We start from the raw sequence: 23,422 nt of genomic DNA on the forward strand, positions 1-23,422 counted from the left end.
AAATGTTGCAACGTTCCATCCGTTCGGCGATTCATTCACAAAAGTGAGTCTGCCTCCCCGAGACGGGAAAGCGAGGCTGCGGCGGCCCCTGGCGGGGTTCCGCTTCCCCGATGCCGGGAGGAGGAGGGGAAAAGCGGCCGCGGGAGGGGCTTCCCGGAGCCGAGCCCGCCTCTCTCCCCGCCCAGCCTCCGCCGCCGCGTTGTGTAAGCGGGGCCTGGCGCGCCAGCGGAGGAAGCCCACGCGGAGAGCTCGGCGCCCGGTGAGTGCCGGCGAGGGGGGCACTCCTGGAACCCCCTTCCATGGCGGGTCTTGCCGCCGCAGCCCCCCCCCGCCCCGTTCCGTGGCTGCACAACATAACTTGTCCTGTTGACACTACTTTGCGGGGTCGTTGTGCGAAAGAAGGGGGCAAGGAAGGCTTGTTCTGTTATCCCCCCCCCCAAAAAAGTGTGGCCAGGATAATAGGGGCTTAGCATTCTCCCCTTTCTCCCCCAGCCTCAAATCCAGGGGACTCCCCCCACCCCCGTCAAACCCTACAGACCATATATATATATATATATATATATATATGAAAAATAACAGAGCAAAGGAGGAATTGAAGCATAGCTGTCAGCTTTCCAATTTGAAAATAAGGGATCAGCAGCCTCAAAAATAAGGGATCAGCAGCCTCACCTTTCCCAGGGACAGTCTACGGGATATCTAACAATCCGGGATAGCAGCGGGAAACGGCGCTGGAATAAGGGAATTTCCCGCAAAAAAAGGGAAGGTTGACAGCTATGAATTGAAGGGGAAAGAGGCAGGGATCAGGAGAGAGAAAAAGGAGGAAAACGGAGGCACCTTGCAAGGGATGGGATGATACAAAGGTTATCCATCCATTGTTTCTTCTCCTTTTTCAGAAGCAGTTCCTTAGTCTGGTCCATGCACAAATCATTCGGGTTGCCCTGTTCTCTCTTCCCTCTAATCTACTGGACAGACCTGGTCTAGCTCTGCTCTAGAATCAGCCTGAGCACAGCAGTCCTGTGAAGTGGCTGAGTGCCGTGTTTTTGCACTCTGCTCTAGAGCAACCTTCGCCAAACTGGTGCTCTGAGGTTTGAACGCAGGAGCTGCCTTAAGTGCCCAGTATTCCCCACTCTGACCGGCAGCAACTGTGAAGGTTGTTTCTCCTTTTAAAGCTAGGATTCTGTGTTCAAAACATACATGACCACATAGCTACCAGCCACCAAAGAGCTTAGACAGGGCTGGATTTAGGGTCCTGTGGTTCCCGAACACAGGGTGCCAAGCTGAGAGGGCACTAAACAACAACATTTCTGTTTTTTGTAATAATGTGAAGTTTCAGTGCGCCTGTTAAGAAGATCTAGTAAAAGCAACTGTACCAAAAAGAATTATTGTGAAAATAAGGAATATTTAGGGAGGGGGGCGCCAAATCTTCTCCCCGCTCAAGGCACCATATTTCCAAAGTACACCTGAGCTTAGAGAACTTCTGGCCTTCCAGATGTTGCTGAACTGCGACTCCCATCATCCCTACCCTTTGGCCATGCTGGCAGGGGCTGATGGGAGTTGTAGGCAGAAGCTGGGAGGCCGCATGCTAGACGAAACCAGCCGATTCTTGCCTCTGTGAGGAAGAGGCCAGTAGCCTTGGACGCTTAAATGGAGACCTTAAATGGAGACCCCATGCCCAGAGACAGTATAGCAGATACTGGCGACAAATCACAGGGGAGGGCTGTTGACTTCACATCCTGATTCCCCAAAGGTATCTAATCATTCACTGTGGGGGGAAAGTAAGTGGGATTACAGCATCCTGGTACCCTCCAGATGTTCTGGAGTTGTTGTCTAAAATACCATATTTTTCGCTCTATAGGACGCACTTTTTCCCCTCCAAAAATGAAGGAGAAATGTGTGTGCGTCCTATGGAGCGAATGCAGGCTCCTTGGCTTCAGCGATAGCAACGCGAAGCCTCCAAAGCGCAGAGGGAGCGCTCCCTCCGTGCTCCGGAGGCTACGCGTTGCTTTCGCTGAAGCCTGGAGAGCGAGAGGGGTTGGTGCGCAACGACCCCTCTCGCTCTCCAGGCTCCAGGGATAGCCGCCTGAAGCCTTTGGAGCGCAGCGGGAACTTGCGCTGCGCTCCGCAGGCTTCGGGTTAATTTGCTGAAGCCGGGAGAGCAAGACTCTCCCGGCTTCAGCAGAGAGGGAGAGCTGCGCAGCGCCCCTTCAGCCAAGCGGGAGGAGAAATGGAAGGGGCTCCATTTCTCCTGCCACTTCGCTGAAGGGGCGCTGAGCAGAGGGGGGGAGAATTTTTTTCTCTCCCCCTCAAAAACAAGGTGCGTCCTATGGTCGGGTGCGTCCTATGGAGTGAAAAATACGGTACCTGAAGGGCCAGGTATTTATTTATTTTATTGCTGCATTTCTATCCCACATTTTCTCCCTAGGAGCTCCAGGTGCTGCACGGGGTTCTGAGTTTCCTTTTTCAAATCTCTCTGAGGTGGGTCAGGCTGAGAGGAAACGATCTTCGTGGCCGAGTGGGGATTTGAACCCTGGTCTCTCCCAGGTCGTAGTCGGCACTCTAACCGCCACACCAACATGGGCTCTAGTCGGAGACGGCTGGAATGGAGGCCCCCATAGCCTGACCCACCAATGATGTTCTTATGTGCTTGCTTGCAGGCTGCTTCTTCCTTCCAACCTGCTCCCCGGACGGGTCATCGCTTGCGTCTCTCCCCATTCCGGCCCTGCCTGGGTCTCGTGGTTGGTGCGCAACCTCTCTGCGGTCCCCGGGGCGCGGCCAGCCATGTCCCAGAAGAGGAGAAAGCGGAAGTCAGCTGAATCTAAGCAGGAAGTGGCAGAAGAGGGAGCATTAGTCCCTGATGGCTTGGAGAGCAACGGGAGGTTGGCATCCGGGGCACTGCCTGCCGCTAAGAAGGCGGCTGGGGAAGGGGATGTGGGCAGCAGAGGCTCTGCTGCCCTGGCCGAGGCCGTCAAGCGAGCCCGCCTGGACGCGGCGCCCTCCGTCGCAGAGTTCAAGTACAACAAGAAGCGCGTCCGTCTCATCTCGCAAGATCCCGATCTCAAGGAAGATGCTCAGGGCATCCTCTACTGGATGTCGCGAGATCAGAGAGTGCAAGGTGAGAGCTTGGCCAGTGCTTGGGATCCACAGTCTGTCCTGGCTTATTTTTGGGTGGGAAAACCAAACTACAAGAGGTGCATTGATATTTGCAGTAAAATTAGAGCACCAACAGTTCACTACTTGTAGCTGGTTAGACACTGAGGTCCAGCTCCAAGGGCCTTCTGGCGGTTCCCTCCCTGCGAGAAGCAAAGTTACAGGGAACCAGGCAGAGGGCCTTCTCAGTGGTGGCACCCGCCCTGTGGAACGCCCTCCCGTCAGATGTCAAGGAAATAAACAACTATCTGACATTTAGAAGCCATCTGAAGGCAGCCCTGTTTAGGGACGTTTTTAATGTTTGATGCTTTATTGTATTTTTAATATTTCATTGGAAGCCACTCAGAGCGGCTGGGCAAACCGGCCAGAAGGGCGGGGTACAAATAATAAATTATTATTATTATTATTATTATTATTATTATTATTATTATGCAGAGCCTAGGACTTGCCGATCAGAAGGTCGGTGGTTCGAATCCCCGCAACGGGGTGAGCTCCCGTTGCTTGGTCCCTGCTCCTGCCAACCTAGCAGTTCCAAAGCACGTCAAAGTGCAAGTAGATAAATAGGTACCACTCCGGCGGGAAGGTAAATGGCGTTTCCGTGTACTGCTCTGGTTCGCCAGAAGCGGCTTAGTCATGCTGGCCACAGGACCTGGAAGCTGTACGCCGGCTCCCTCGGCCATGTAAAGCAAGATGAGCACTGCAACCCCAGAGTCGGCCACAACTGGACCTAATGGTCAGGGGTCCCTTTACCTTTACCTTTACCTTTACCTTTACCCCACCCCCAGCCCCAGCCTCCTCTTCCCCTCTGTGTAATTGGTGGGATGGAGTGCCTGGGGGTGAAGGCTGGCAAAACACTGGGAAAAAGCATCCTTGCCATGTATAAAGCAATTGCATTGTGGCAAATTCAGAAGTGCCGTCTCGCTTCCTGATACAGCCACGCCCCTTCTAAGATTATACAACCTTCCCAAGTTACACAATAATTTCATAATTATGCAATTATACATTAATAACCATTATAGGGGTGCATTGCAGTAATTAATTCAGGTCTCTCTGTGTTGCCTTTCGGCTAGATCTAATTTTGTGTGTGTAAACCGGGTCTTTTTTTGTAAAGTTTGTTTGTTTATTTATTTGTTTTGTTTTATAATGTGTATGAAACACAAGAGAACAACAGACTCTCCTTCCTTGGAGGTTTTTCAGCAGAGTTTGGATGGCCATCTGTCATGGATGCGTTAGCTGAGATTCCTGCCCTGAAGGGGGTTGGACTAGATGACCTCAGGGTCCCTTCCAACTCTGCAATTCTATGATTCTAACACTGGATGAAAGTTTAAAAAAAAAAGAAAACTATAAAATAGGCACGTGGGTTAAAATGACCAAGTCACAAGTATCAGATTATCAGGGGCAGCTGATTCAAGGGAGCCTGGCAGTATTTGCTTTCTGGGTGACTTTCCTATGAAGTTCCCTTGTATGGAGCGGACGTTGCACAGAATTCCTTTGAAGCTGAAGCACCCTTCGCTTTCAGTGTTTAGACTGGGAGCATAACTTATGGTCTCTGTGTGTGGTTTGGGAGCCGCACGGTCAGGGGAAAAACAGTGCTGTCCAGGGTTGTAAAGACTGCGGAGAGAATAATTGGGCGCACTCTTCCCACCTTGGATCAAATCTATGCTTCCAGGTGCCATAAGAAAGCTGCAGAGATAGCGCAGGATAGTGCGCACCCCGGAAATGATCTCTTTCAGCTTCTGCCTTCTGGAAGAAGGTACAGGGTTATAAAGACTAGGACTAGCCGCCTGAGAAACAGTTTCTATCCAAAAGCGACTTTGGTTTTAAACACAGTGTAAGGTAGTCTCTATGGGAGTATATTGTATTTAATTATGGGGTATCAGAGTTTTTAGGGGGCTAACCAGGATGGGATAGCTGGGATAGCAGGCTTGTCGGTTTTTAAATGTCTGATGTAGATTTTTTCAATTTCGTTGTTCTGTATGGGACAATGACAATAGAGATATCGTATTGTATGGTGACTAAAAATATCCCCCATTAATGCTGATTGAGCAGACCTAGGATGCTGGAGATAGGGACCCTCTGAGACCCTGCTGCAGAAATAGCAACAGGTCTCCAGCCACCTGGGGAGGAAGGGAATCTGTATTTTCATTTATTTATGTGTTGAATTTATATACCGTCCTATACCCGGAAGTATCAGGGCGGTTCACAAAAAAGATCACAGTACATAAAATCAAAATAAAAACAATAACCTAATAATAACCCCCCAAAAGAGCCACATTTTAAAAGGGTATAGGGTGTTGATCAGGTCTGCCAAAGGCCTGGTTAAACAGAACGTTTTTGCCCGGCGCCTAACGATGTACAGTGGACGCTCGGGTTGCGAACGTGATCCATGCGGGAGGCATGTTCGTAACCCGCAGCAGCACGTCTGTGCACGCGCAGGTTGCGATTTGGTGCTTCTGCACACGCGCAACCGCCAAAACCCAGAAGTAACCCATTCCAGTACTTCCGGGTTTCGGCGCGTCTATAACCTGAAGAAACGCAACCTAAAGCATCTGTAACCCGAGGTACGATTGTATAATGAAGGTGGCCAGGCGAACTTCCCTGGTGAAAGCATTCCACAGACGAGGAGCCACTGCAGAGAAGGCCCCGTTCTCGTGTTGCCACCCTCCGGACCTCTCGAGAAGGAGGCCCCTGAAGGAGGGCCTCAGAAGATGTTCTCAGGGTCCGGGGAGGTTCATATAGAAAGAGGCGCTCCTTGAGGTATTGCAGTCCTGAGCCACACTGTATATCACCTGGTGCCCTGCCTTGCCTTCAGAACTGGGGCACTTGCGCCCATCAAGCTGGCACAGAGGTTTGGGGAAGCCCAAACGCTGCATGTCTGTTGCACCCCCTACACTCCCAGCCGCTGACCATCTGCTGCAGAGCCGTTCCTTTAAGTTTTTTCCTGCTCTTTCTCTCCCCAGATAACTGGGCTTTTCTCTATGCCCAGCGACTGGCCCTGAAACAGAAGTTGCCACTGCATGTCTGCTTCTGCCTGGTGCCCAAGTTCCTGGAGGCTACCATCCGCCATTTCGGCTTCCTGATCAGAGGCCTCAAGGAAGTGGCCGAGGTACCGGCGTTGTGTCGGGAAGGTGTTGCATTGGTGTCAGAAGTGGTTGTGGACCCGGGAGAGGTTCTAGTGGGCAAGCCGTCTGCAGCATGAATTTGGGCACAGCAGCCTTGCCACACCAGCTTTTTCCCAAATGCCCATCAACTGCAGACAGCATGCCCTGTGGGCAAGGTTGATGGGAGTCTTTGTCCAAAATATCCTGAGGGCACCAGGGTGCGGCCAGCTATCATAGATAAGTCATTTGCAGCTGCGTGCCGGAAGCTGTAAATAGTAACCAAACAATTAAACCCCTGTGTTGCAAACAATTATCAGTAATATCCAAGGGAACACGATGACCAAGTACAACAATCTAATATCATAACTTTATGACCATTGCTCCATAGATATTGTTGTTATACAATTCCATTCACCATGTTGTTGTTGTTGTTGTTGTTTAGTCGTTTAGTCGTGTCCGACTCTTCGTGACCCCCTGGACCAGAGCACACCAGGCACTCCTGTCTTCCACTGCCTCCCACAGTTTGGTCAGACTCATGTTTGTAGCTTTGAGAACGCTGTCCAACCATCTCGTCCTCTGTCGTCCCCTTCTCCTTGTGCCCTCCATCTTTCCCAACATCAGGGTCTTTTCCAGGGAGTCTTGTCTTCTCATGAGGTGGCCAAAGTCTTGGAGCCTCAGCTTCGGGATCTGTCCTTCCAGTGAGCACTCAGGGCTGATTTCCTTCAGAATGGAGAGGTTTGATCTTCTTGCAGTCCATGGGACTCTCAAGAGTCTCCTCCAGCACCATAATTCAAAAGCATCCACTCTTCGGCGATCAGCCTTCTTTATGGTCCAGCTCTCACTTCCATACATCACTACTGGGAAAACCATGGCTTTAACTATACATTCACCATATAGATGGGTTTATGAAGCATTTCTGTATCCTTCTGCTGTGCTAAAGAAGAATTCTATGAAACAGTGGGTATATCCGGAATCACTGTTCACTACGTCTGTTTGCGGACCATTTCGGCAGCATTGGACGTCATAAAACAAAGCTTTACTGTTTTCATCAGATAAGAATCTGACCCATTGCTTTTTTCAGAGACTTGCATAGTCTACAAAGACTTCCAGAGACTTATAAAACTTATGTTTATTTGGTCCTATGTTTTCAGGAGAATCCATCAAGAGTGCACATTTTGTGACTTTCAGAGATTTATAAGATTTTTGTTTATTTGGTTTCTCATATTGTTCAATGTTCCGTATAGATTATATGAAGAGTTTATATTGATATTGCATTGTTGTACTTGGTCATCGTGTTGCCTTGGATATTACTGGATGCTGTAAATAGCCTGCGAGCCCAAAGCAGTTGTAGGCAGAGGAGTCTTCCCACAGCACTCTGCATGATTAACTGCTCTGGCCTTTCCTCTTGGGTCTCTGTGTCAGCTGTGGCTGGATTGTTCACTTACCCGGCAGAGCAACTCATTCTCCAAAGAAAATTGATTTTTGGGTCAACGAAAGAGGCAGCACTCTGGGCTTTCCTCTTTCCACTCGAGGGGAGTGCTCAGAACAGAGACTTGTGCAGAAGCACAAGGGTAGGACTCCTCTCACAGCAGAAATATTTCTGTGCTCTTATTCTTTTGCACGCTAAGTCAGCCTTTTGGTGGGTGTTGGTGAAGTGTGCCAACTTCACTTTTTTGATGGGGCAGGGGGGATGACTTACCCGTATTTTTCGCTCTATAACACGCACCCGACCATAACACGCATATAGTTTTTAGAGGAGGAAAATCCGTAGGCATGCCACCTGTAGGCATTCCCTCCATAACATGCACAGACATTTCCCCTTACTTTCTAGGAGGAAAAAAGTGAGTGTTATGGTGCAAAAAATACGGTACACTTTCTGTCTGGGAAACCTAGGAGAGCTTTGGAAAAGCTGGGATTTTATTCGGGGGACGTGGGTAGCACTCGGGGGACGTGGGTTAAACCACAGAGCCTAGGACTTGCCAATCAGAAGGTCGGCAGTTTGAATCCCTGTGACGGGGTGAGCTCCCGTTCCTCAGTCCCTGCTCCTGCCAACCTAGCAGTTCGAAAGCATGTCAAAGTGCAAGCAGATAAATAGGTACTGCTCTGGCAGGAAGGTAAATGGCATTTCCGTGCGCTGCTCTGGTTCGCCAGAAGTGGCTTAGTCCTGCTGGCCACGTGACCCAGAAGCTGTATGCTGGCTCCCTCAGCCAGTAAAGCAAGATGAGCGCCGCAACCCCAGAGTCGGCCACAACTGGACCTAATGGTCAGGGGTCCCTTTACCTTTACTTGTGTTACCGGGCCGGTGCATGACTGTGGCAGTGCGACAGGCTTAAAAGAAACAATTGGTACCTGAATAGTTGCACTCATAGCCAAGATAGTCATGACACAGGCTTGTATGTATGCGTGCAACTAAAAATCTGTACCTGCTAGAACTTTGTTCCTTTTTGATAGACACATAGCTCAGTGGAAGGACATGTGCTTGGGATGCAGAAGGTCCCAGATACAAACCCTGGTATCTCCAGGTAGAGTTGGGAATGACCCCTGTTTGAAAACCTAGAGAGTCACTGCCAGTCAGTGTTGACAATACTCAATGAGAGAGACCACTGGTCTAGTATAAGGCAGCTTATAATGTAACCAGCTTCCTATTCAAATTCACGCTTCGTTCAAAACAATGAGGACTACAAACTTGTATCTTTTAGATACTCAGTGGGGGAGCACATGCAGAAGGTTCCAGGCTCAGCCCCTGGCCTCTCCAGGTAGGCCCGGGAGGTGTCCCCTGCCTGAAACCTTGGAGAGCTGCTGCCAGCCAGTGTGGTATATACTGAGCTAGACTCACCGGTAGTCTATGAGTCGATATCACAAGCTTCCTGTGTGACCAAATATTCTCTGCTTCCTTTTCATGTCTCCTAGGAGTGCAAGGAACTAAGCATCCCGTTCCACCTGCTCATCGGCTTCGCAAAAGACGTGCTGCCTCCCTTTGTGACAACCCACGGCATTGGCGGGGTGGTGACGGACTTTGCCCCCCTCCGCGTCCCCATGCAGTGGGTGCAAGATGTCCAGGCGAGGCTGCCACCTGATGTGCCCTTTGTCCAGGTAGGGAGGCCTGGAGTCTGGCATCTGGGGTGTGATCTGGGCAGAGCTGTGGGGCAGTGGGGCGTATCTCCATGGTGACATGGATGTTGTGATTCCAAGGAGCATTCCGCCATCTTGCCTGGATTCCTGAGTTCATAACCTCCGTCACGTTCACTGAATCTGACAAAGGAAGCTTAATATAGTCATACCTTGGGTTACAGATACTTCAGGTTGCATTTTTTCGGGTTACGGACCGTCAAAACCCAGAAGTACCAGAACGGGTTACTTCCGGGTTTCGGCAGTCGTGCATGCACAGAAGCACTACATTGCTCTTTGCACATGTGCAGAAATGCCGAATCGCGACCCATGCGTACGCAGATGTGCTGCTGCGGTTTGCAGACGCTGCGGGTTGCAAATGTGCATCCCGCACAGATCATGTTCGCAACCTGAGCATCCACTGTAATAATAATACCTTTATTGTCAATGTACAACCTGTGTACAATGAAATTAACCGAGCCTAACCGAGCCTGCCTCCCAGCCCACCCAAACATTCAATTTCATTGTACTCTGTGTGCTTATCACACATCACACCACCTCACAAGTCAGTTGCGCTATGTTATTTTCCGTTCAACAGCCTAACAGCCCACAGATAGAAGCTAATTTTTAGCCTGTTGGTACGGCTGATTATACTTCTATATCTCCTGCCCAAGGGTAGAAGATTAAAAAGGTCTGGCCGGGGTGTGAGTCATCCCTGAGAATTTTTCTCGCTCTCCTAAGGCAATGATCCCTTGCGATGTCATCTAGCGGACTCAAGGAACAGCCCATGATATCATGTGCTGTGTTCACCACCCTCTGTAGAGACTTTCTGTCCGTGGCTGTCAGGCCAGCATACCACGCTGTGATACAGTATGAAAGGACACTTTCTATTGTGGACCGTCAAAGGAGTTCATCAGTTGTTGTTTAACATTATTCTTTCGTAAGACCCTGAGGAAATAGTATCTTTGTTGGGCCTTTCTGATCACCTGAGTTTTGTTGATTTTCCAAATGAAGTCCTCACTAAGGTAAACTCCCAGGAATTTTCTCCACACAACGCCCCCAATATACAATGGGGCAGGTTCCCCTCTCTTCCTCCGAAAGTCCAGCACCATTTCCTTTGTCTTACTAATATTTAGGTGCAAGTTACTCTCTAAGCACCATGTAGATACTTTTTGAACCTCCCCCCTGTACGCTGTTTCTTCTCCGCCTGCAATTAGACCCATTATGGTAGTATCATCTGCAAACTTAATAATTACTGTGGATGGAGATGATATGCAGTCATATGTGTACAATGAGTACAGGTAGGGACTTAGCACACATCCCTGTGGGCTGCCAGTACTAAGCTTCAGGAAGGTAGATGTAACAGTCCCAATCCTCACTGTTTGTGTCCGATCCCTCAAAAAGTCTTTATTCCAGTCACAGATTGTAGAAGAAGCAGCAGCTTCATCCCAGAAAAGCTGATGCCACAATTAATTGGTGGCTGTTAAGAGAAGTTATGGACCAACAGCATCTAGAGGGCACCAGACTGGCAAGGGCTGCTGTAGAAGTTCCTAGGATCCTTCTTTCCCCTGTCTCTACACGTTAACACAAAGGTCTCGCTATTCAAATACAATGCATTCTCAGGAAATCATTTGTTAGGCAGATGTTTGCATAATGAGTCAATCATTTCCATTGATTCCTATGGGGAAATTTCTAATCCGTTCCCAACCACGGAATTTTACCCCCAAATGACAAGAAAACCCAGGAAAACCCTCTGAAACTTTGCAAAAGGCAAATAAAGAAGGAAAACGCTGTCTTATTTGTCTGATCTCTCCAGCTCCCTCCCATCATGGTTTTTGGCAAAATGGCTGCCATGAAGCAGGAAAACACGAAAAGTAAGGTTTGTTCAAGGCTGCTAATTCGTTTACAGCACTACATGCAGGTCTGGCTGTTTGGATTTCTGAATCTGTGGTGTACATAGCAATTCTAGGAGGCTTGGCTATTAATCCCTTGGGTTTGGATAAGTGAATTTTTGTATAGTGAGTGTTAGGATAGTGGGAGCTGTGTGCAATTGCAGTTTCTCTTGCTTTGCTTCTCCAGGTCGATGCTCACAACATTGTGCCCTGCTGGGTGGCCTCCGACAAGCAGGAGTACGGGGCCAGAACTATCCGCCGGAAAATCCATGACCGGCTAGCTGAGTTTCTCACCGAATTCCCACCTGTCATCAGGCACCCTTATCCCACAGAGTTCCAAGCAGAGGTAGCAGTTGATATTGGGAGCAGGGATCTGGGTTGTTTTTTGTGTTTTGTTTTTTTGACATTTGTAATTATTGGCAAAATGCTGCAGACATTCCAGCTGGTCTCCCTTAGCCCTTCACTGCAGCTGGGGCAAACTTGGGACAGAAAAGCTGTGGAAAGTCTGTAGCTCAGCAGTAGAGCATCTGTTTTGCATGCAGAGGGTGCCAGATTCAAATCCAGTCATCTCCAGGAAGCACTGAGAGAGACACCCTGTCTGAAACCCTGGAGAGCTGCTGGCAGTCAGTAAGGACAGTGGCAAGCTATATGGACCAATGGTCTGACTCGGGGTAAGGGAGCATCCTATGGTGTAAGGGACCCAGCGTGGTGTAGTGGTTAAAAGCGGTGGACTCGTAATCTGGTGAACCAGGTTCGCTTCCCTGCTCCTCCACATGCGGCTGCTGGGTGACCTTGGGCCAGTCATACTTCTCTGAAGTCTTTCAGCCTCACAGAGTGTTTGTTGTGGGGGAGAAAGGGAAAGGAGATTGTTAGCTGCTTTGAGACTCCTTAAGGGGAGTGAAAGGCGGGATATCTAGTCCAAACTCCTCCCCCTCCTCCTCCTCCTCCTCCTCCTCCTCCTCCTCCTTCTTCTTCTTCTATGCTCCTTTGACATTTACAGAAAGCCACAGGTATGCAGTACTCACCCCACAAATGCGTATTTATTTTTTACCATCTGTATTTTAATAGATTTGCTTTTATGTTGTTTTAACCCTGTTGAAGTTTAATTGCATACTAACTATTGTCTTGTATATATGTTTAGCTTTCTTGCATTTTTATAAGCTGCCTCGAGTCCTGGGAAAAAAGAGGCGCCAGAGCTCATCAATGGACTTCTCCCTTGTTCTCTTAGAATAGCAAAAAAAGCCCTGAATAATAGTATGTATTATTTTTATTCCATAAAATTTACGCGCTGCTTGATTGTTAAAAATCAATCAATCAATCCTCAAAGCAGTTTACAAAAGAACTACAAAATTATAGGCAACAACAGTTAAAACTATTTAAAATATTCAAAGGATTAAAATCAGCAGTAAACTCTATGTGTTTGGGTAAGCCTGTCTGGTCATTTTTATTATTTTATTCTTTGTAGACTGCTTTGAGGCCTATAAAATTAAAGCAGTGCATGAATTTAAGAAATGAAATAAAAATAAGATAAATGAAAAGCTGAATGATGCCCATGCTCCCGTGAGCTCTGGGATGTTAAGTATTGCTGGAACGTCCCTGGCCTGGAGAGCTACTCCTTGCTTCCGGCTTTCACCCCTGTTCCTCCTCTGACTCTGCAGCCTGTCGACTGGGACGCCTGCTATGCCAGCCTGCAAGTCGACCGCTCCGTGAAGGAGGTGACCTGGGCGCAGCCAGGGACAGCTGCCGGCCTGGCGGTGCTGGAAGAGTTCATCAAGGACCGCCTGAAGTTCTTTGGCACAGACAGGAACAATCCCAACCGGGCGGCTCTGAGCAACCTCTCGCCCTGGTTCCACTTTGGTGAGTGGGGAGCTGGTCCTCTGCAAGGCCTGGGTCAAACCCTTGGGGGGTTCGGGGTGGCCAAACCCTGGGTGGGTTGCAAATCAGCTGTCCGCTCTGCCCAAAAAGTTTAGGGTTGGTAGCAGCCTTTAGAAGAAGCAGCGGCATCTGAAACAGATCTCCCTTGGTATTAGAAATTGTGCTGAGACGTGAGGAACAGAGGAGGACTCCAAAACTATTTAGGGCTGTGGCCTTCTAGATGTTTTGATTACTGCAGTGCGCTCCATGTGGGGCTACCCTTGGGGGATGATACGGAGGCTGCTAGGTTGGCTGTGGGGCAAACCACCACCAGCATATAACACCTTGCTTGCTAGATCTGCTCTGGCTACCAGTTTGCTACAGGGCAAATTCAAGGTTTGGGTACCAACATCTGTGGCCCTGTTGCCCTGGTTTGCTGCCCCAAAGGAGGGAGTATTGTGGGAGTATTTGGGAGCAGGGGTACCAAAGAAAGATGTCAAAGATGCCAGAGTGATCCGTTAGAGCAAGCCAGCCTGCCCGTTCTCCCAGCCTTTGCAGACATAGAACGGACATGGTAGCAAGGAGATGGCTTGTCCGTACCCAAGGAAACCTTCATCCATTCTTTATACACCAAGCAGCATACGTCCCTTTGGCCAGGCCTTCCCATCGCTTCGCCTGCCCACATGAGGGCACAGGTGGCAGGTACCCAAATCTTACAGATAATTCTCCTTTCTGGGCTCAGAGCCCAGCACCTCAAACCCCACAGTTAGGGGGAACTTTAAAAGCAAGCCAATTAGCTTATATCAATGCACATGAATATAAGCATATATGTTAATGGGTTGAATGGTAAAATCAAAAGAAATAACATTGAATGTATTTTGAAGAAACAAAAATGGGATGTGATCTGTTTACAGGAAACTCATGTAACACGAAAACATAGGAAGATCTTAGTAAACAAACGGTTGGGACAAGAATTTATAGCTTCAGATTGTAAAAAGAAAAGAGGGGTGCTGATCTATGCGAACACTAAACTACAGGCAAAACAACTGTTTAAAGATGATGAAGGAAGGACATGAATATAAGCATATATGAGCTCCTTGTTACAACTACCAATTAATAGTGGCATTATCTTGACTACAAAGATGGCACTTGTACAGCTCAAGACCAGGTTACTTGAGAGAGACCCCGTAGGCACCTAGTAGATAATAAATATAATAATAATAAATCTATTTATACCCCACCCATCTGGCTGGGTTTCCCCAGCCACTCTGGGCGGCTCCCAACAGAATATTAAAAACACAATAAAACATCAAGCATTAAAAACTTCCCTAAACAGGGCTGCCTTCAGATGTCTTCTAAAAGTCAGATAGTTGTTTATTTCCTTGGCATTTGATGGGAGGGCGTTCCACAGGGTGGGGGCCACTACTGAGAAGGCCCTCTGCCTGGTTCCCTGCAACCTCACTTTTCGCAGGGAGGGAACCCCCAGAAGATTGCTGTGGCCTGCAGGAGAGTCTCTCTTGCAAGTTCCAAAGATCTCAGAAGCCCACTGAACAGCAACTGTCATCCCACAGGTCAGATCTCTGTCCAGAGAGCAATCCTGGAGGTTCGCAAGCTCCGTAGCCGGTACAAGGAATCGACGGAAGCCTTCATTGAAGAGGCCGTGGTGCGGAGGGAGCTGGCGGACAATTTCTGCTACTACAACCCGAACTATGACAAGGTGGAAGGTAAATGGGCTCACCTGTTCCGCCTTTCTCTGCTCTGCAAAGACACCTCTTCTGCGACGCTTGCCTTTATGCGTGATATGATAATGCAGGGACACAGGTGGCGCTGTGGTCTAAACCACTGAGCCTCTTGGGCTTGCTGATCAGAAGGTCGGCGGTTTGAATCCCTGCAATGGGGTGAGCTCCTGTGGCTCTGTCCCAGCTTCTGCCAGTTCGAAAGCACATCAGTGCAAGTAGATAAATAGGTACCGCTGCGGTGGGAAGGTAAACGGCATTTCCGTGTGCTCTGGCTTCCATCACGGTGTCCCGTTGCACCAGAAGCGGTTTAGTGCTGCTGGCCACATGACCCGGAAAGCTGTTTGTGGACAAACACCAGCTCCCTTGGCCTGAAAGCAAGATGAGCGCCGCAACCCCATAGTCGCCTTTGACTGGACGTAACCATCCAGGGGTCCTTCACCTTTTTACCAGTGTGGTGTAGTGGTTAAGAGCGGTAGTCTCGTAATCTGGGGAACCGGGTTCGCGTCTCCACTCCTCCACATGCAGCTGCTGGGTGACTTTGGGCCAGTCACACTTCTCTGAAGTCTCTCAGCCTCACTCACCTCACAGAGTGTTTGTTGTGGGGGAGGAAGGGAAAGGAGAATGTTAGCCGCTTTCAGACTCCTTTGGGTAGTGATAAAGCGGGATATCAAATCCAAACTCTTCTTCTTCTTTATGATAATGCTGCATTGTAATAGGGCTCAATTACTTTTTAACCATAAGAGTCGTGGGTGGCGCTGTGGGTTAAACCACAGAGCCTAGGACTTGCTGATCAGAAGGTCGGTGGTTTGAATCCCCACGACGGGGTGAGCTCCCATTGCTCGGTCTCTGCTCCTGCCAACCTAGCTCGACTCCTCACCCCAATTTAATGTAATGGTATTCGGGTAGGGACGCGGGTGGCGCTGTGGGTTAAACCACAGAGCCTAGGACTTGCCGATCAGAAGGTCAGCGGTTCGAATCCCCGTGACGGGGTGAGCTCCCGTTGCTCGGTCCCTGCTCCTGCCAACCTAGCAGTTCGAAAGCATGTCAAAGTGCAAGTAGATAAATAGGTACTGCTCTGGCGGGAAGGTAAACGGCGTTTCTGTGCGCTGCTCTGGTTCGCCAGAAGCGGCTTAGTCCTGCTGGCCACATGACCCGGAAGCTGTACGCCGGCTCCCTCGGCCAATAAAGCGAGATGACCCCAGAGTCGTTCACGACTGGACCTAATGGTCAGGGGTCCCCTAACCTTTACTTTTTAACCATAATCTTTTATGCCTTATACCATTCAAAGGGGCTTATGACTGGGCCAAGACTACGCTGAAGCTGCACGCCAAAGACAAGCGATCTCACCTGTACAAACTGGAAGAGCTGGAGGCAGGAAAGACACACGACCCTCTCTGGAACGCTGCACAGGTAAACCTAAGCTCCAAAGGTGTGTGAGGACCTGGCTTTGGATGGGCATGTGCTGGCTTCTGAGCACGTGTCTGTCACGTGCTTGGAGATCTGCATCTCCCTCTCCAATAATGCTAAAACTTTTTGGAGGAGCAGCTCAATCGGAATGGAAAAGTTACACCCTACCTTGTTAAGTGGTACAAATCTCAGCTACTGGATGTTGTGATGGCCGCTGGATTAGATGGCTTTAAAGGGGGATTGGGGTGGAAATTCCCAGGTGTCAAAAAAGTTATTTATGTGTGCCACTACTGTGGCCTGTGTTTCGTTAGCCCCAAAATGGAAAACGAGCAAGGTCCCAACTAAAGAAGAATGGAAACTTACAGTAAGTTGACAGAATATGCGCAGCTTGCAGATTTTACACACAGAATAAGAGAACAAGAAGAACATACATTTAGAGAAGATTGGAAAACGTTTATTGAATATATGGGAAATAATTGTGTACACTTGAAAACGTTGGCAGCATTAATATAAATTCAGCAGTGTAAATACGTTTTGACGGGTGTAATAATTGAATACTGAATGGTTTAGTTTTTGTAAAATATGCAGGGATTTATGATATGTAAAATGAACCATGGAAAGAGAAGAAGGGAAGTCATTGATATTTTAAGGATGTTTAAATGAGTATTTTAAATTCTGAAACAGAAAATTTAATAAAAAACTATATATAAAAAAATTAAAATGGGGATTAGAAAAATGTCTGTTTAACCATACTAACTAAATGGGGAGCCTCCATGTTCAGTGGCAGCCTACCTTCTGAAGGGCCGTTTCTGAATGTGTACAGTTGTTTTTATTTCCTGCTTGTGGGGTTAAGAGCATAGGGCCCCACTTCATCCCTGTGACTGTCATTAGTTTTAACTCTTTTTGATTCTGAATTTAAAACTGTTGTAACCCACTCCGGTGGGAACTGCTGTTGAAGGGTGTGTGAACAATAGTGATGGCCAACCAGCTGCCCCTATGGGACACCCATAAAGCCCCCCCCTTTACTTGCCTTCTATCTAAACCAGTGCACCCCCATTTTTCGGGCCACCACCCCTTTGGTTCCATAAGCACATCCCCAGCCGCTCTGGGTGGCTTCCAAGAACACACCAAAACATCAAAAGCTTCCTGATACAGGAAGTCTTATGATGGTTGATCTCTTTGACGTCTGATGGGATGGCACATCCCAAGGAGGCCTCATCCATAGCTCATCCACCTTTCCATCCCTCTGCTTCAGCTCCAGATGGTTCATGAAGGGAAGATGCACGGCTTCCTGAGGATGTATTGGGCCAAGAAAATATTGGAGTGGACCACTTCGCCAGAAGAGGCCCTGAAATTCTCCATCTACCTTAATGACCGCTATGAACTGGATGGCCGGGACCCCAGTGGATACGTAGGTCAGTCATGGGAAGAGGCTGGGTGGTTGTACCATAGGGTTGCAACGGGCCCCAAGAGCCAATCTAGTCCAACTCCCTGCGGAGCTGGAATCACCAGACCTTGGTCTGTGTCTGCAGAGAAAGGTGGGAGGAAGAATGCAAAAGCAGAGACCCGTTTGTTCTTTTTTCCTCCCATCAGGCTGCATGTGGTCTATCTGTGGGATCCACGACCAAGGCTGGGCAGAGCGGGCTGTGTTTGGCAAGATCCGCTACATGAACTATGCTGGCTGCAAGAGGAAGTTTGACGTGGACCAGTTTGAGCGCAAGTACAGCCCTCAAAAGTTCTCCAAGTAATCCTCAAGTGGCTAAAGGGCAAGGCTTGACGTTGCCTTTTTCACAGCAGCTGAGGCCAGCCTAACGTTACACTACGGCTGTAGTGCAAAAAGGCAGGTTTTGCTCACCCTTTTAAGATGGTGTGGAATAAGAAGCGATAGTAGGTCAAGCTGCGTTCCTGAAACCCCGCTCTCTACCTGCTATGCAATCCCAAAGCAGCGTGCCACACAGCAGACAGGTTTTTACAATGTTTCTGCATGGCAGAACGGTGGGCAGTAGCAGGAGAAGATGGCAGCCCAGCAAAGCCACAGAGCCTGGAACCTACGAATGAGGAGGCGTTTCACGTTCGACGAAAACAGAGACCGCAAAAGCAGCATGCTTATTAGTGTAGTTTATTATGGACGGCATTACTGTGGTTAACAGCAGGTGGATATCTGGTTTCTACTCCACCGTTAACTCTTTATAAAGAACTTTCACATACCATTTACAATATGGACAGCAGTCATTCTGCAAAACCGTGGGCATACCAGAAATCGATCACAGCTTCATCAGGGTTGGCCATTTGGCTTCCAAACCATTCCGCTGTGCATTACATTCTCCCTTTGTGTGCTTTCCAGGCATTGCAGAAAGGAGACTGCACAATTATCACGTAAAGGGGGGAAAAACCCCACAACCTACCACCCCCCTTTTGGAACTTAGATCAGTGCATCTAGAACAGCTTTTGCCAACCGGTGCCTTCAAGATGTTTTGAGCTATTCTTTCCTCATCAGCCACCAGGCAGCAGAACTGCACCGCCTGTGGCTGATGGCAATTGTAGCCCCATAGCTAGATGGAGAGCCCCAGGCTGGCAAAAGTCTGTCCTGGAAAGTAGCTTTTTTAAAGAGGGCCTTACTGACAAACACAAGAAATGTCATCAACAGAAGTGCTGACAATTTTTTATATATATATATATATATATATATATATATATATACCCACAAAATTTCTTCTTAACTGTAAAGGATTGCAGTGTGGATTTACAATCTTTTGAGACTGTTCATGACACAAGGTTGAGGGCTGGCTCACCTTCGTTTGACGATGGTCACATTTAAAATAAGAAAAAGACACTTAGCCAGGCTGCCACCGTTTGAGAGAGGAAAAAAATCACCAGGATTCCAAATGACTTTTCTGTTCATGGCACATTTGGGGGCAAATAGCCAGGAGGGTGTGATATTCAATAGAGAAGACAAATGTCCAGTGGCTGGGTGGGCACTGATCTGGATTGGACGTGTATTTCAGATTGGAGCCCTAAAAAGTTAAGCATGCTTCTTTAAGCACATGATTAGCAGCAAGTGTAGTTGGGCCCTGGAATAAGTAAAAACAATTTTTGAAAGGCAGGGGGGATAGCAAGGGGGAGCTCCAGTCCATAAAACAGAGCCATGTAATGTTTTTTGGCAGTCAAGGGAGTTGATGTATGTAATCAAGATAAAAGATGTTGTTCTTCAACAGTTATCTATGAGAGAGGCTCTTAACTGAAGCAAGTGAGGGCTTCAGAATGCATGAAATACTCTATGCTGCTGCAAAGCTGTCGCTATTGTTTTTTTAAAATCTTAGATCAGGAATTATTTGGGAAGCACTTTCTGTAGAGTTCTGATAGTAACAGGCTACTGTAAGAATTGTGAAGGCACAGGAAATGAGAGGAGTGGTCCCGCAGTTCTCTTTGAGACACAGCAAATCCTGTCTTTGGGGGTGGGGTGAGGTGGATGGACCGCCCCACTGCCACCTAACACCAATAACCCTCTTGCGATAATACCCAACCCACAAACACCCAAGGCGTTCAGTCAACAGGGTGCTTGTGGTGTGCCCCCATCTCCATCTCGCAAGCATCCACCCTGCTGAGTTAACCTGTGTTCTCGGCTCCTTGCTCCTTCGCTTCAGCTGGTTCAATCGCTCGTATTCCAGACTGCTAGTTCACCAAACCACCAACTGTTTCTGAACATACCCGAAGTCAATTATTTCAACATTTCCTTTATAAATTATGGACATGGGCATACTCTGAGCAAACTACACGTGGAGCTAAAAAAAACAACACAGAGATATTTCAGCCTTGCCAAAAGCAGCAGCAAAAGGCTGAGGCTCTAAGCCGGAGGGCATAAAAAGAGTGCCACTGAATTAAGCAAGTGGAAGCCACAGAGCAACACCTTCCAAGGCCGTGTCTGAGCAGAAGTGGGCAACTTCCTGTTCTTAGAAAAAGCAGATAGAAGGAAGTCTACCTTTATATTGCATTCTTTAAGTAAATCTTCACGGCATCACCGTGTCATTTTGCACACATGTCAACTGTATGTCCTGCTTATCTCGGTCAGGGTTTTTCTAGTGTATTATGTATAGTTAAAATAATACAGTAGCTAAAATGACACTGCTATCAACCTTTAAAAAATGGGTCTTGCAGTCTAAGCCAGCACAAAGGGACATATACTGCCTCCCGCAGGAGATTCTGCTGTGTGCTAGCTGAGTGACCTATGCCAAAAATGCCACCTCCTCCGTCCTCAAGACATCATGCCATTTCTACCTACAGACCACACTGACCCTCACTAACATCCACAAACCAACTGTCCTTTCAGACTGGGCCACTTCAAACATCTAAGAATCAGCTGACTTTGAAAGTGGTCATATTGCAAGGAATACAATCTCCAGCTTCTAGGCAGCAACACAGGAGAGTACTCCGAAGGACCACACCACACAATGTGCTCTGCTAGGAGGTTGTTACGGAACAGCACCATATACAGAATTGGGTACATTGCCATACAGTAGCATCTGATAGGAGAAGGCTGCTCTCACAGCCATCAGAGGCCCTCCCATTTTATTCTCCCCCTGCACAGGAACTGCCACATAGAGGAGTCTGGGAGAAGTTTGTGAGCACAGTCAATAAGGGTGTGAAGTGCTTTCACCATAAGAGGAATACCAGCATCAGTGGGGGGATGAAGTCGCGTAAAATAATCCTGCCAATCACATGGCACATAACTCAAGTATATGCCATGAGGGCTGCAGGCAAGTAAGAGCAGAGATCAAATAAATGTATGGCTTACGAAGAGAAACGTCAGGCTTTGCAAAAGCAGAAGTATCAACTGAAACTGGCCAGACCCTCACCCGTCCCCTACAGCACCTGCACATGAGGAGGTTCCTGGTGCCTCACAGAAGCCACCAGTTGCACACCTGTCAGGGCACCAAATTGCAAGGGCAACATGGCACCTGGGACAAGGCTCCAGCAGAGTTAAAGCAGGGGTGGGGGACGGAATACAGTTGGCAGGCCAGATCCCAAGTTTCTCCACCCCCGCAGGCCATTTTGACAAGACAACTCAATGTTGAAAGGGTTCTCTTAAGCGCTCTCAATTGTTTCTTCCTCTGCAGCCTGGCTTTATACCAAAGCCAGACTGCAAAGGGAAGATCCGTGCCAAAAGCAGGGATTGGCTGCACTGCAGAGTTCTGGATCCTGCAGGACTTGCTGCCAGTGCCGACCGCAAGCCCCACAGGCCAGAGATTCCCCGATGAAAAAGCCTGGAGATTAAGAGACGAGGTAGACTCTTGGAGATTAAGCAGGGCTGATGAACATCTCTCTGCTGAGGAACAAGGTACGGGAAGCAAAGGTGGGCAAGAAGGTGCTAGGAGAAAGCGTTGCAAAACAGGAGCAGGGAAGAGACTATAAAGACTAGTTGGTGTGGAAGAACCCTACTTGATTATAAAGCACAGCCACATTTCAAGTATCAAATTAAAAGAATCTGACAAAGAGGCTCACCTATTAATATGAGGAAAGGAAGTTTTGTTTGTGTCTGAATGAACTCAAGCCATATTCAGTGCAACAGGCCAGCTAACTCCCCTTCAGCCCCTAATTCTAGCAGAATGGCTGGTGGTTAACAAGAGAGCACCACCTCACCAGCATGCTAGAAGCCTGTCTTCTCCAGTTTAGAACCCCTTTCAGGACTGCAGCTCCCACTGAGCCTAAACATCAGGAGGATGAAGGCTGCTTTAAGCTCTGCTTCTAGGGACCCTGCCATGCTTCTGCAAGAATGAGGAAATGAACTGCAATCCTCAGCACCATTTTCTGCCCCTCATCCTACTACATAATTGCCCCTTTCCAGCCTCATGGTCTGCTTGATCATGAAACATGACCAGTAATAGGAAATCTCCTGTACCCTAAACAACAAAAGGCACCTACCAATTTACCATCAAAGCCGGGTAAGTACTAGAGGTTAGGTGACAGAAACACAGCAGAAATATCAGCAGGAGAAGCAAATGCATCGCTGCAAAAGTGTCAGAAATCTTCTCTAAGGAAGAGCTCAGAGGTTAACTCCCCCAATAGGAAAGCCCCAGGCTCTGCCCTATGTAGGCTTTAAACTGGAATCCCTGCCAAATCCAGCATCCTGGAAGGGTACAGTTATTTCTGCAAGCTGCCAGCCCACATTTCCCTTGCAAGGAAAAAGACTTTTTAGGCAAATTGGAAGAAATGGTGGTAGGGGAGGAAGCAGGAGCTAGGTCCTCTCTAATAGGGTGTTGGGGTGTGTGGACAGATTATTCTGAGAAGAGTTGTGGGAACCTTGGGTTTGCCAACTATCGCCCCACCCTCCTCCGCTTACCCTGCTAGGTACCAGCAGGTTTTCTACACCCCCAGTATTTATTGTAGCTAGGCAGCTCCCGACAAAATAAAAGGGCAGGTTGAATGCCCCTTTCGGTTCTCTGGCTTCCTTCAGGCACAAAAAATTAGGGCCAGATAAATGACATTCAGCAGCAAAGTATACAGAGTTATAGGCAGTGGTTTTGGCAAAAGAAAAACATAAAAGCTGCCTCTTCTGGCACACAGCAGCCAATACAGCAAATAACAAGTTTCCATGTGGGCCGTTTCCCCTTCAGGAGTGTTTTGGAACTCGGCCAGGAGCTCAGCCACATAAGCCCACCGGCTTCTCCCAAGTGGCATGGGGGGAGAGGTTCAGGCGCTCAAGGCAAAGCCAGCTGCTACTTTCTTTGTGGTGGCAGCGAAACTGGGCTCCGCAGTGCATCAAAGTTGGTGGCGGAAACAGCAAACAAGTCTCTCTCTCCCTCGTCCTGTGGCTCAGACAGAAGGGAAGCACCAAAACCTCCCAAGTGCAAAATAACCCTTTGAGGGACTCCCCCCCCCCCCAAGGCTCCTATCACGTTGGCTTATTAGCTGTGGAAGAGTCAGTCTGAGTTCTCTGTCAGTTCAGTCCCTGGAGGCAGAGGCCACGCACCAAGCCGCAGTCTCTCATCTGTCACGTGGCTGCTCCTTCAACGGCCGCCTCCTCCTCCTGCTCCTCCTCATAGTCCGAGATGTCAGCCTCCATGCTCTGCTTGGCCAGCAGTTCCCTCCGCGCTTGCAGCCGCTCGCATTTGGGGCAGGGTCCTGAGCGGAAACACACCTTGTGGTAGCAGGCTCTGCATTCTGCAAGGGGAGAGGG

The 23,422-nt window shown here is 48.6% G+C and overlaps 2 protein-coding genes across 6 annotated transcripts in view; one reads left to right on the top strand and one right to left on the bottom strand.

The window, feature by feature from the left end:
- Positions 1-22,760, top strand: LOC310762185 (deoxyribodipyrimidine photo-lyase-like). Its single transcript, XM_083612837.1, has 10 exons — positions 1-259; positions 2,655-3,112; positions 6,108-6,253; positions 9,159-9,341; positions 11,436-11,594; positions 12,907-13,105; positions 14,674-14,826; positions 16,130-16,251; positions 17,504-17,663; positions 17,842-22,760. The coding sequence occupies exons 1-10, from the start codon at positions 111-113 to the stop codon at positions 17,994-17,996; spliced, it is 1,884 nt and encodes a 627-aa protein (XP_083468963.1). The 5' UTR covers positions 1-110; the 3' UTR covers positions 17,997-22,760.
- RUBCN (rubicon autophagy regulator) overlaps positions 18,352-23,422 on the bottom strand; it is a 49,335-nt gene continuing 44,264 nt past the window's right edge. For 3 of the 5 annotated variants that reach the window (XM_083612763.1, XM_083612762.1, XM_083612761.1), the window contains one exon: positions 18,352-23,406. In XM_083612763.1, the coding sequence (XP_083468889.1) occupies positions 23,237-23,406 (170 nt within the window). In that variant the 3' untranslated portion in view covers positions 18,352-23,236. The remainder of the gene's footprint in view (positions 23,407-23,422) is intronic. The other 2 variants (XR_014547888.1, XR_014547889.1) reach the window with 1 other exon arrangement.

The sequence above is a fragment of the Podarcis filfolensis genome (genome assembly GCF_964270895.1).
Source record: "Podarcis filfolensis genome assembly, chromosome: 5".
NCBI lineage: Eukaryota > Metazoa > Chordata > Lepidosauria > Squamata > Lacertidae > Podarcis > Podarcis filfolensis.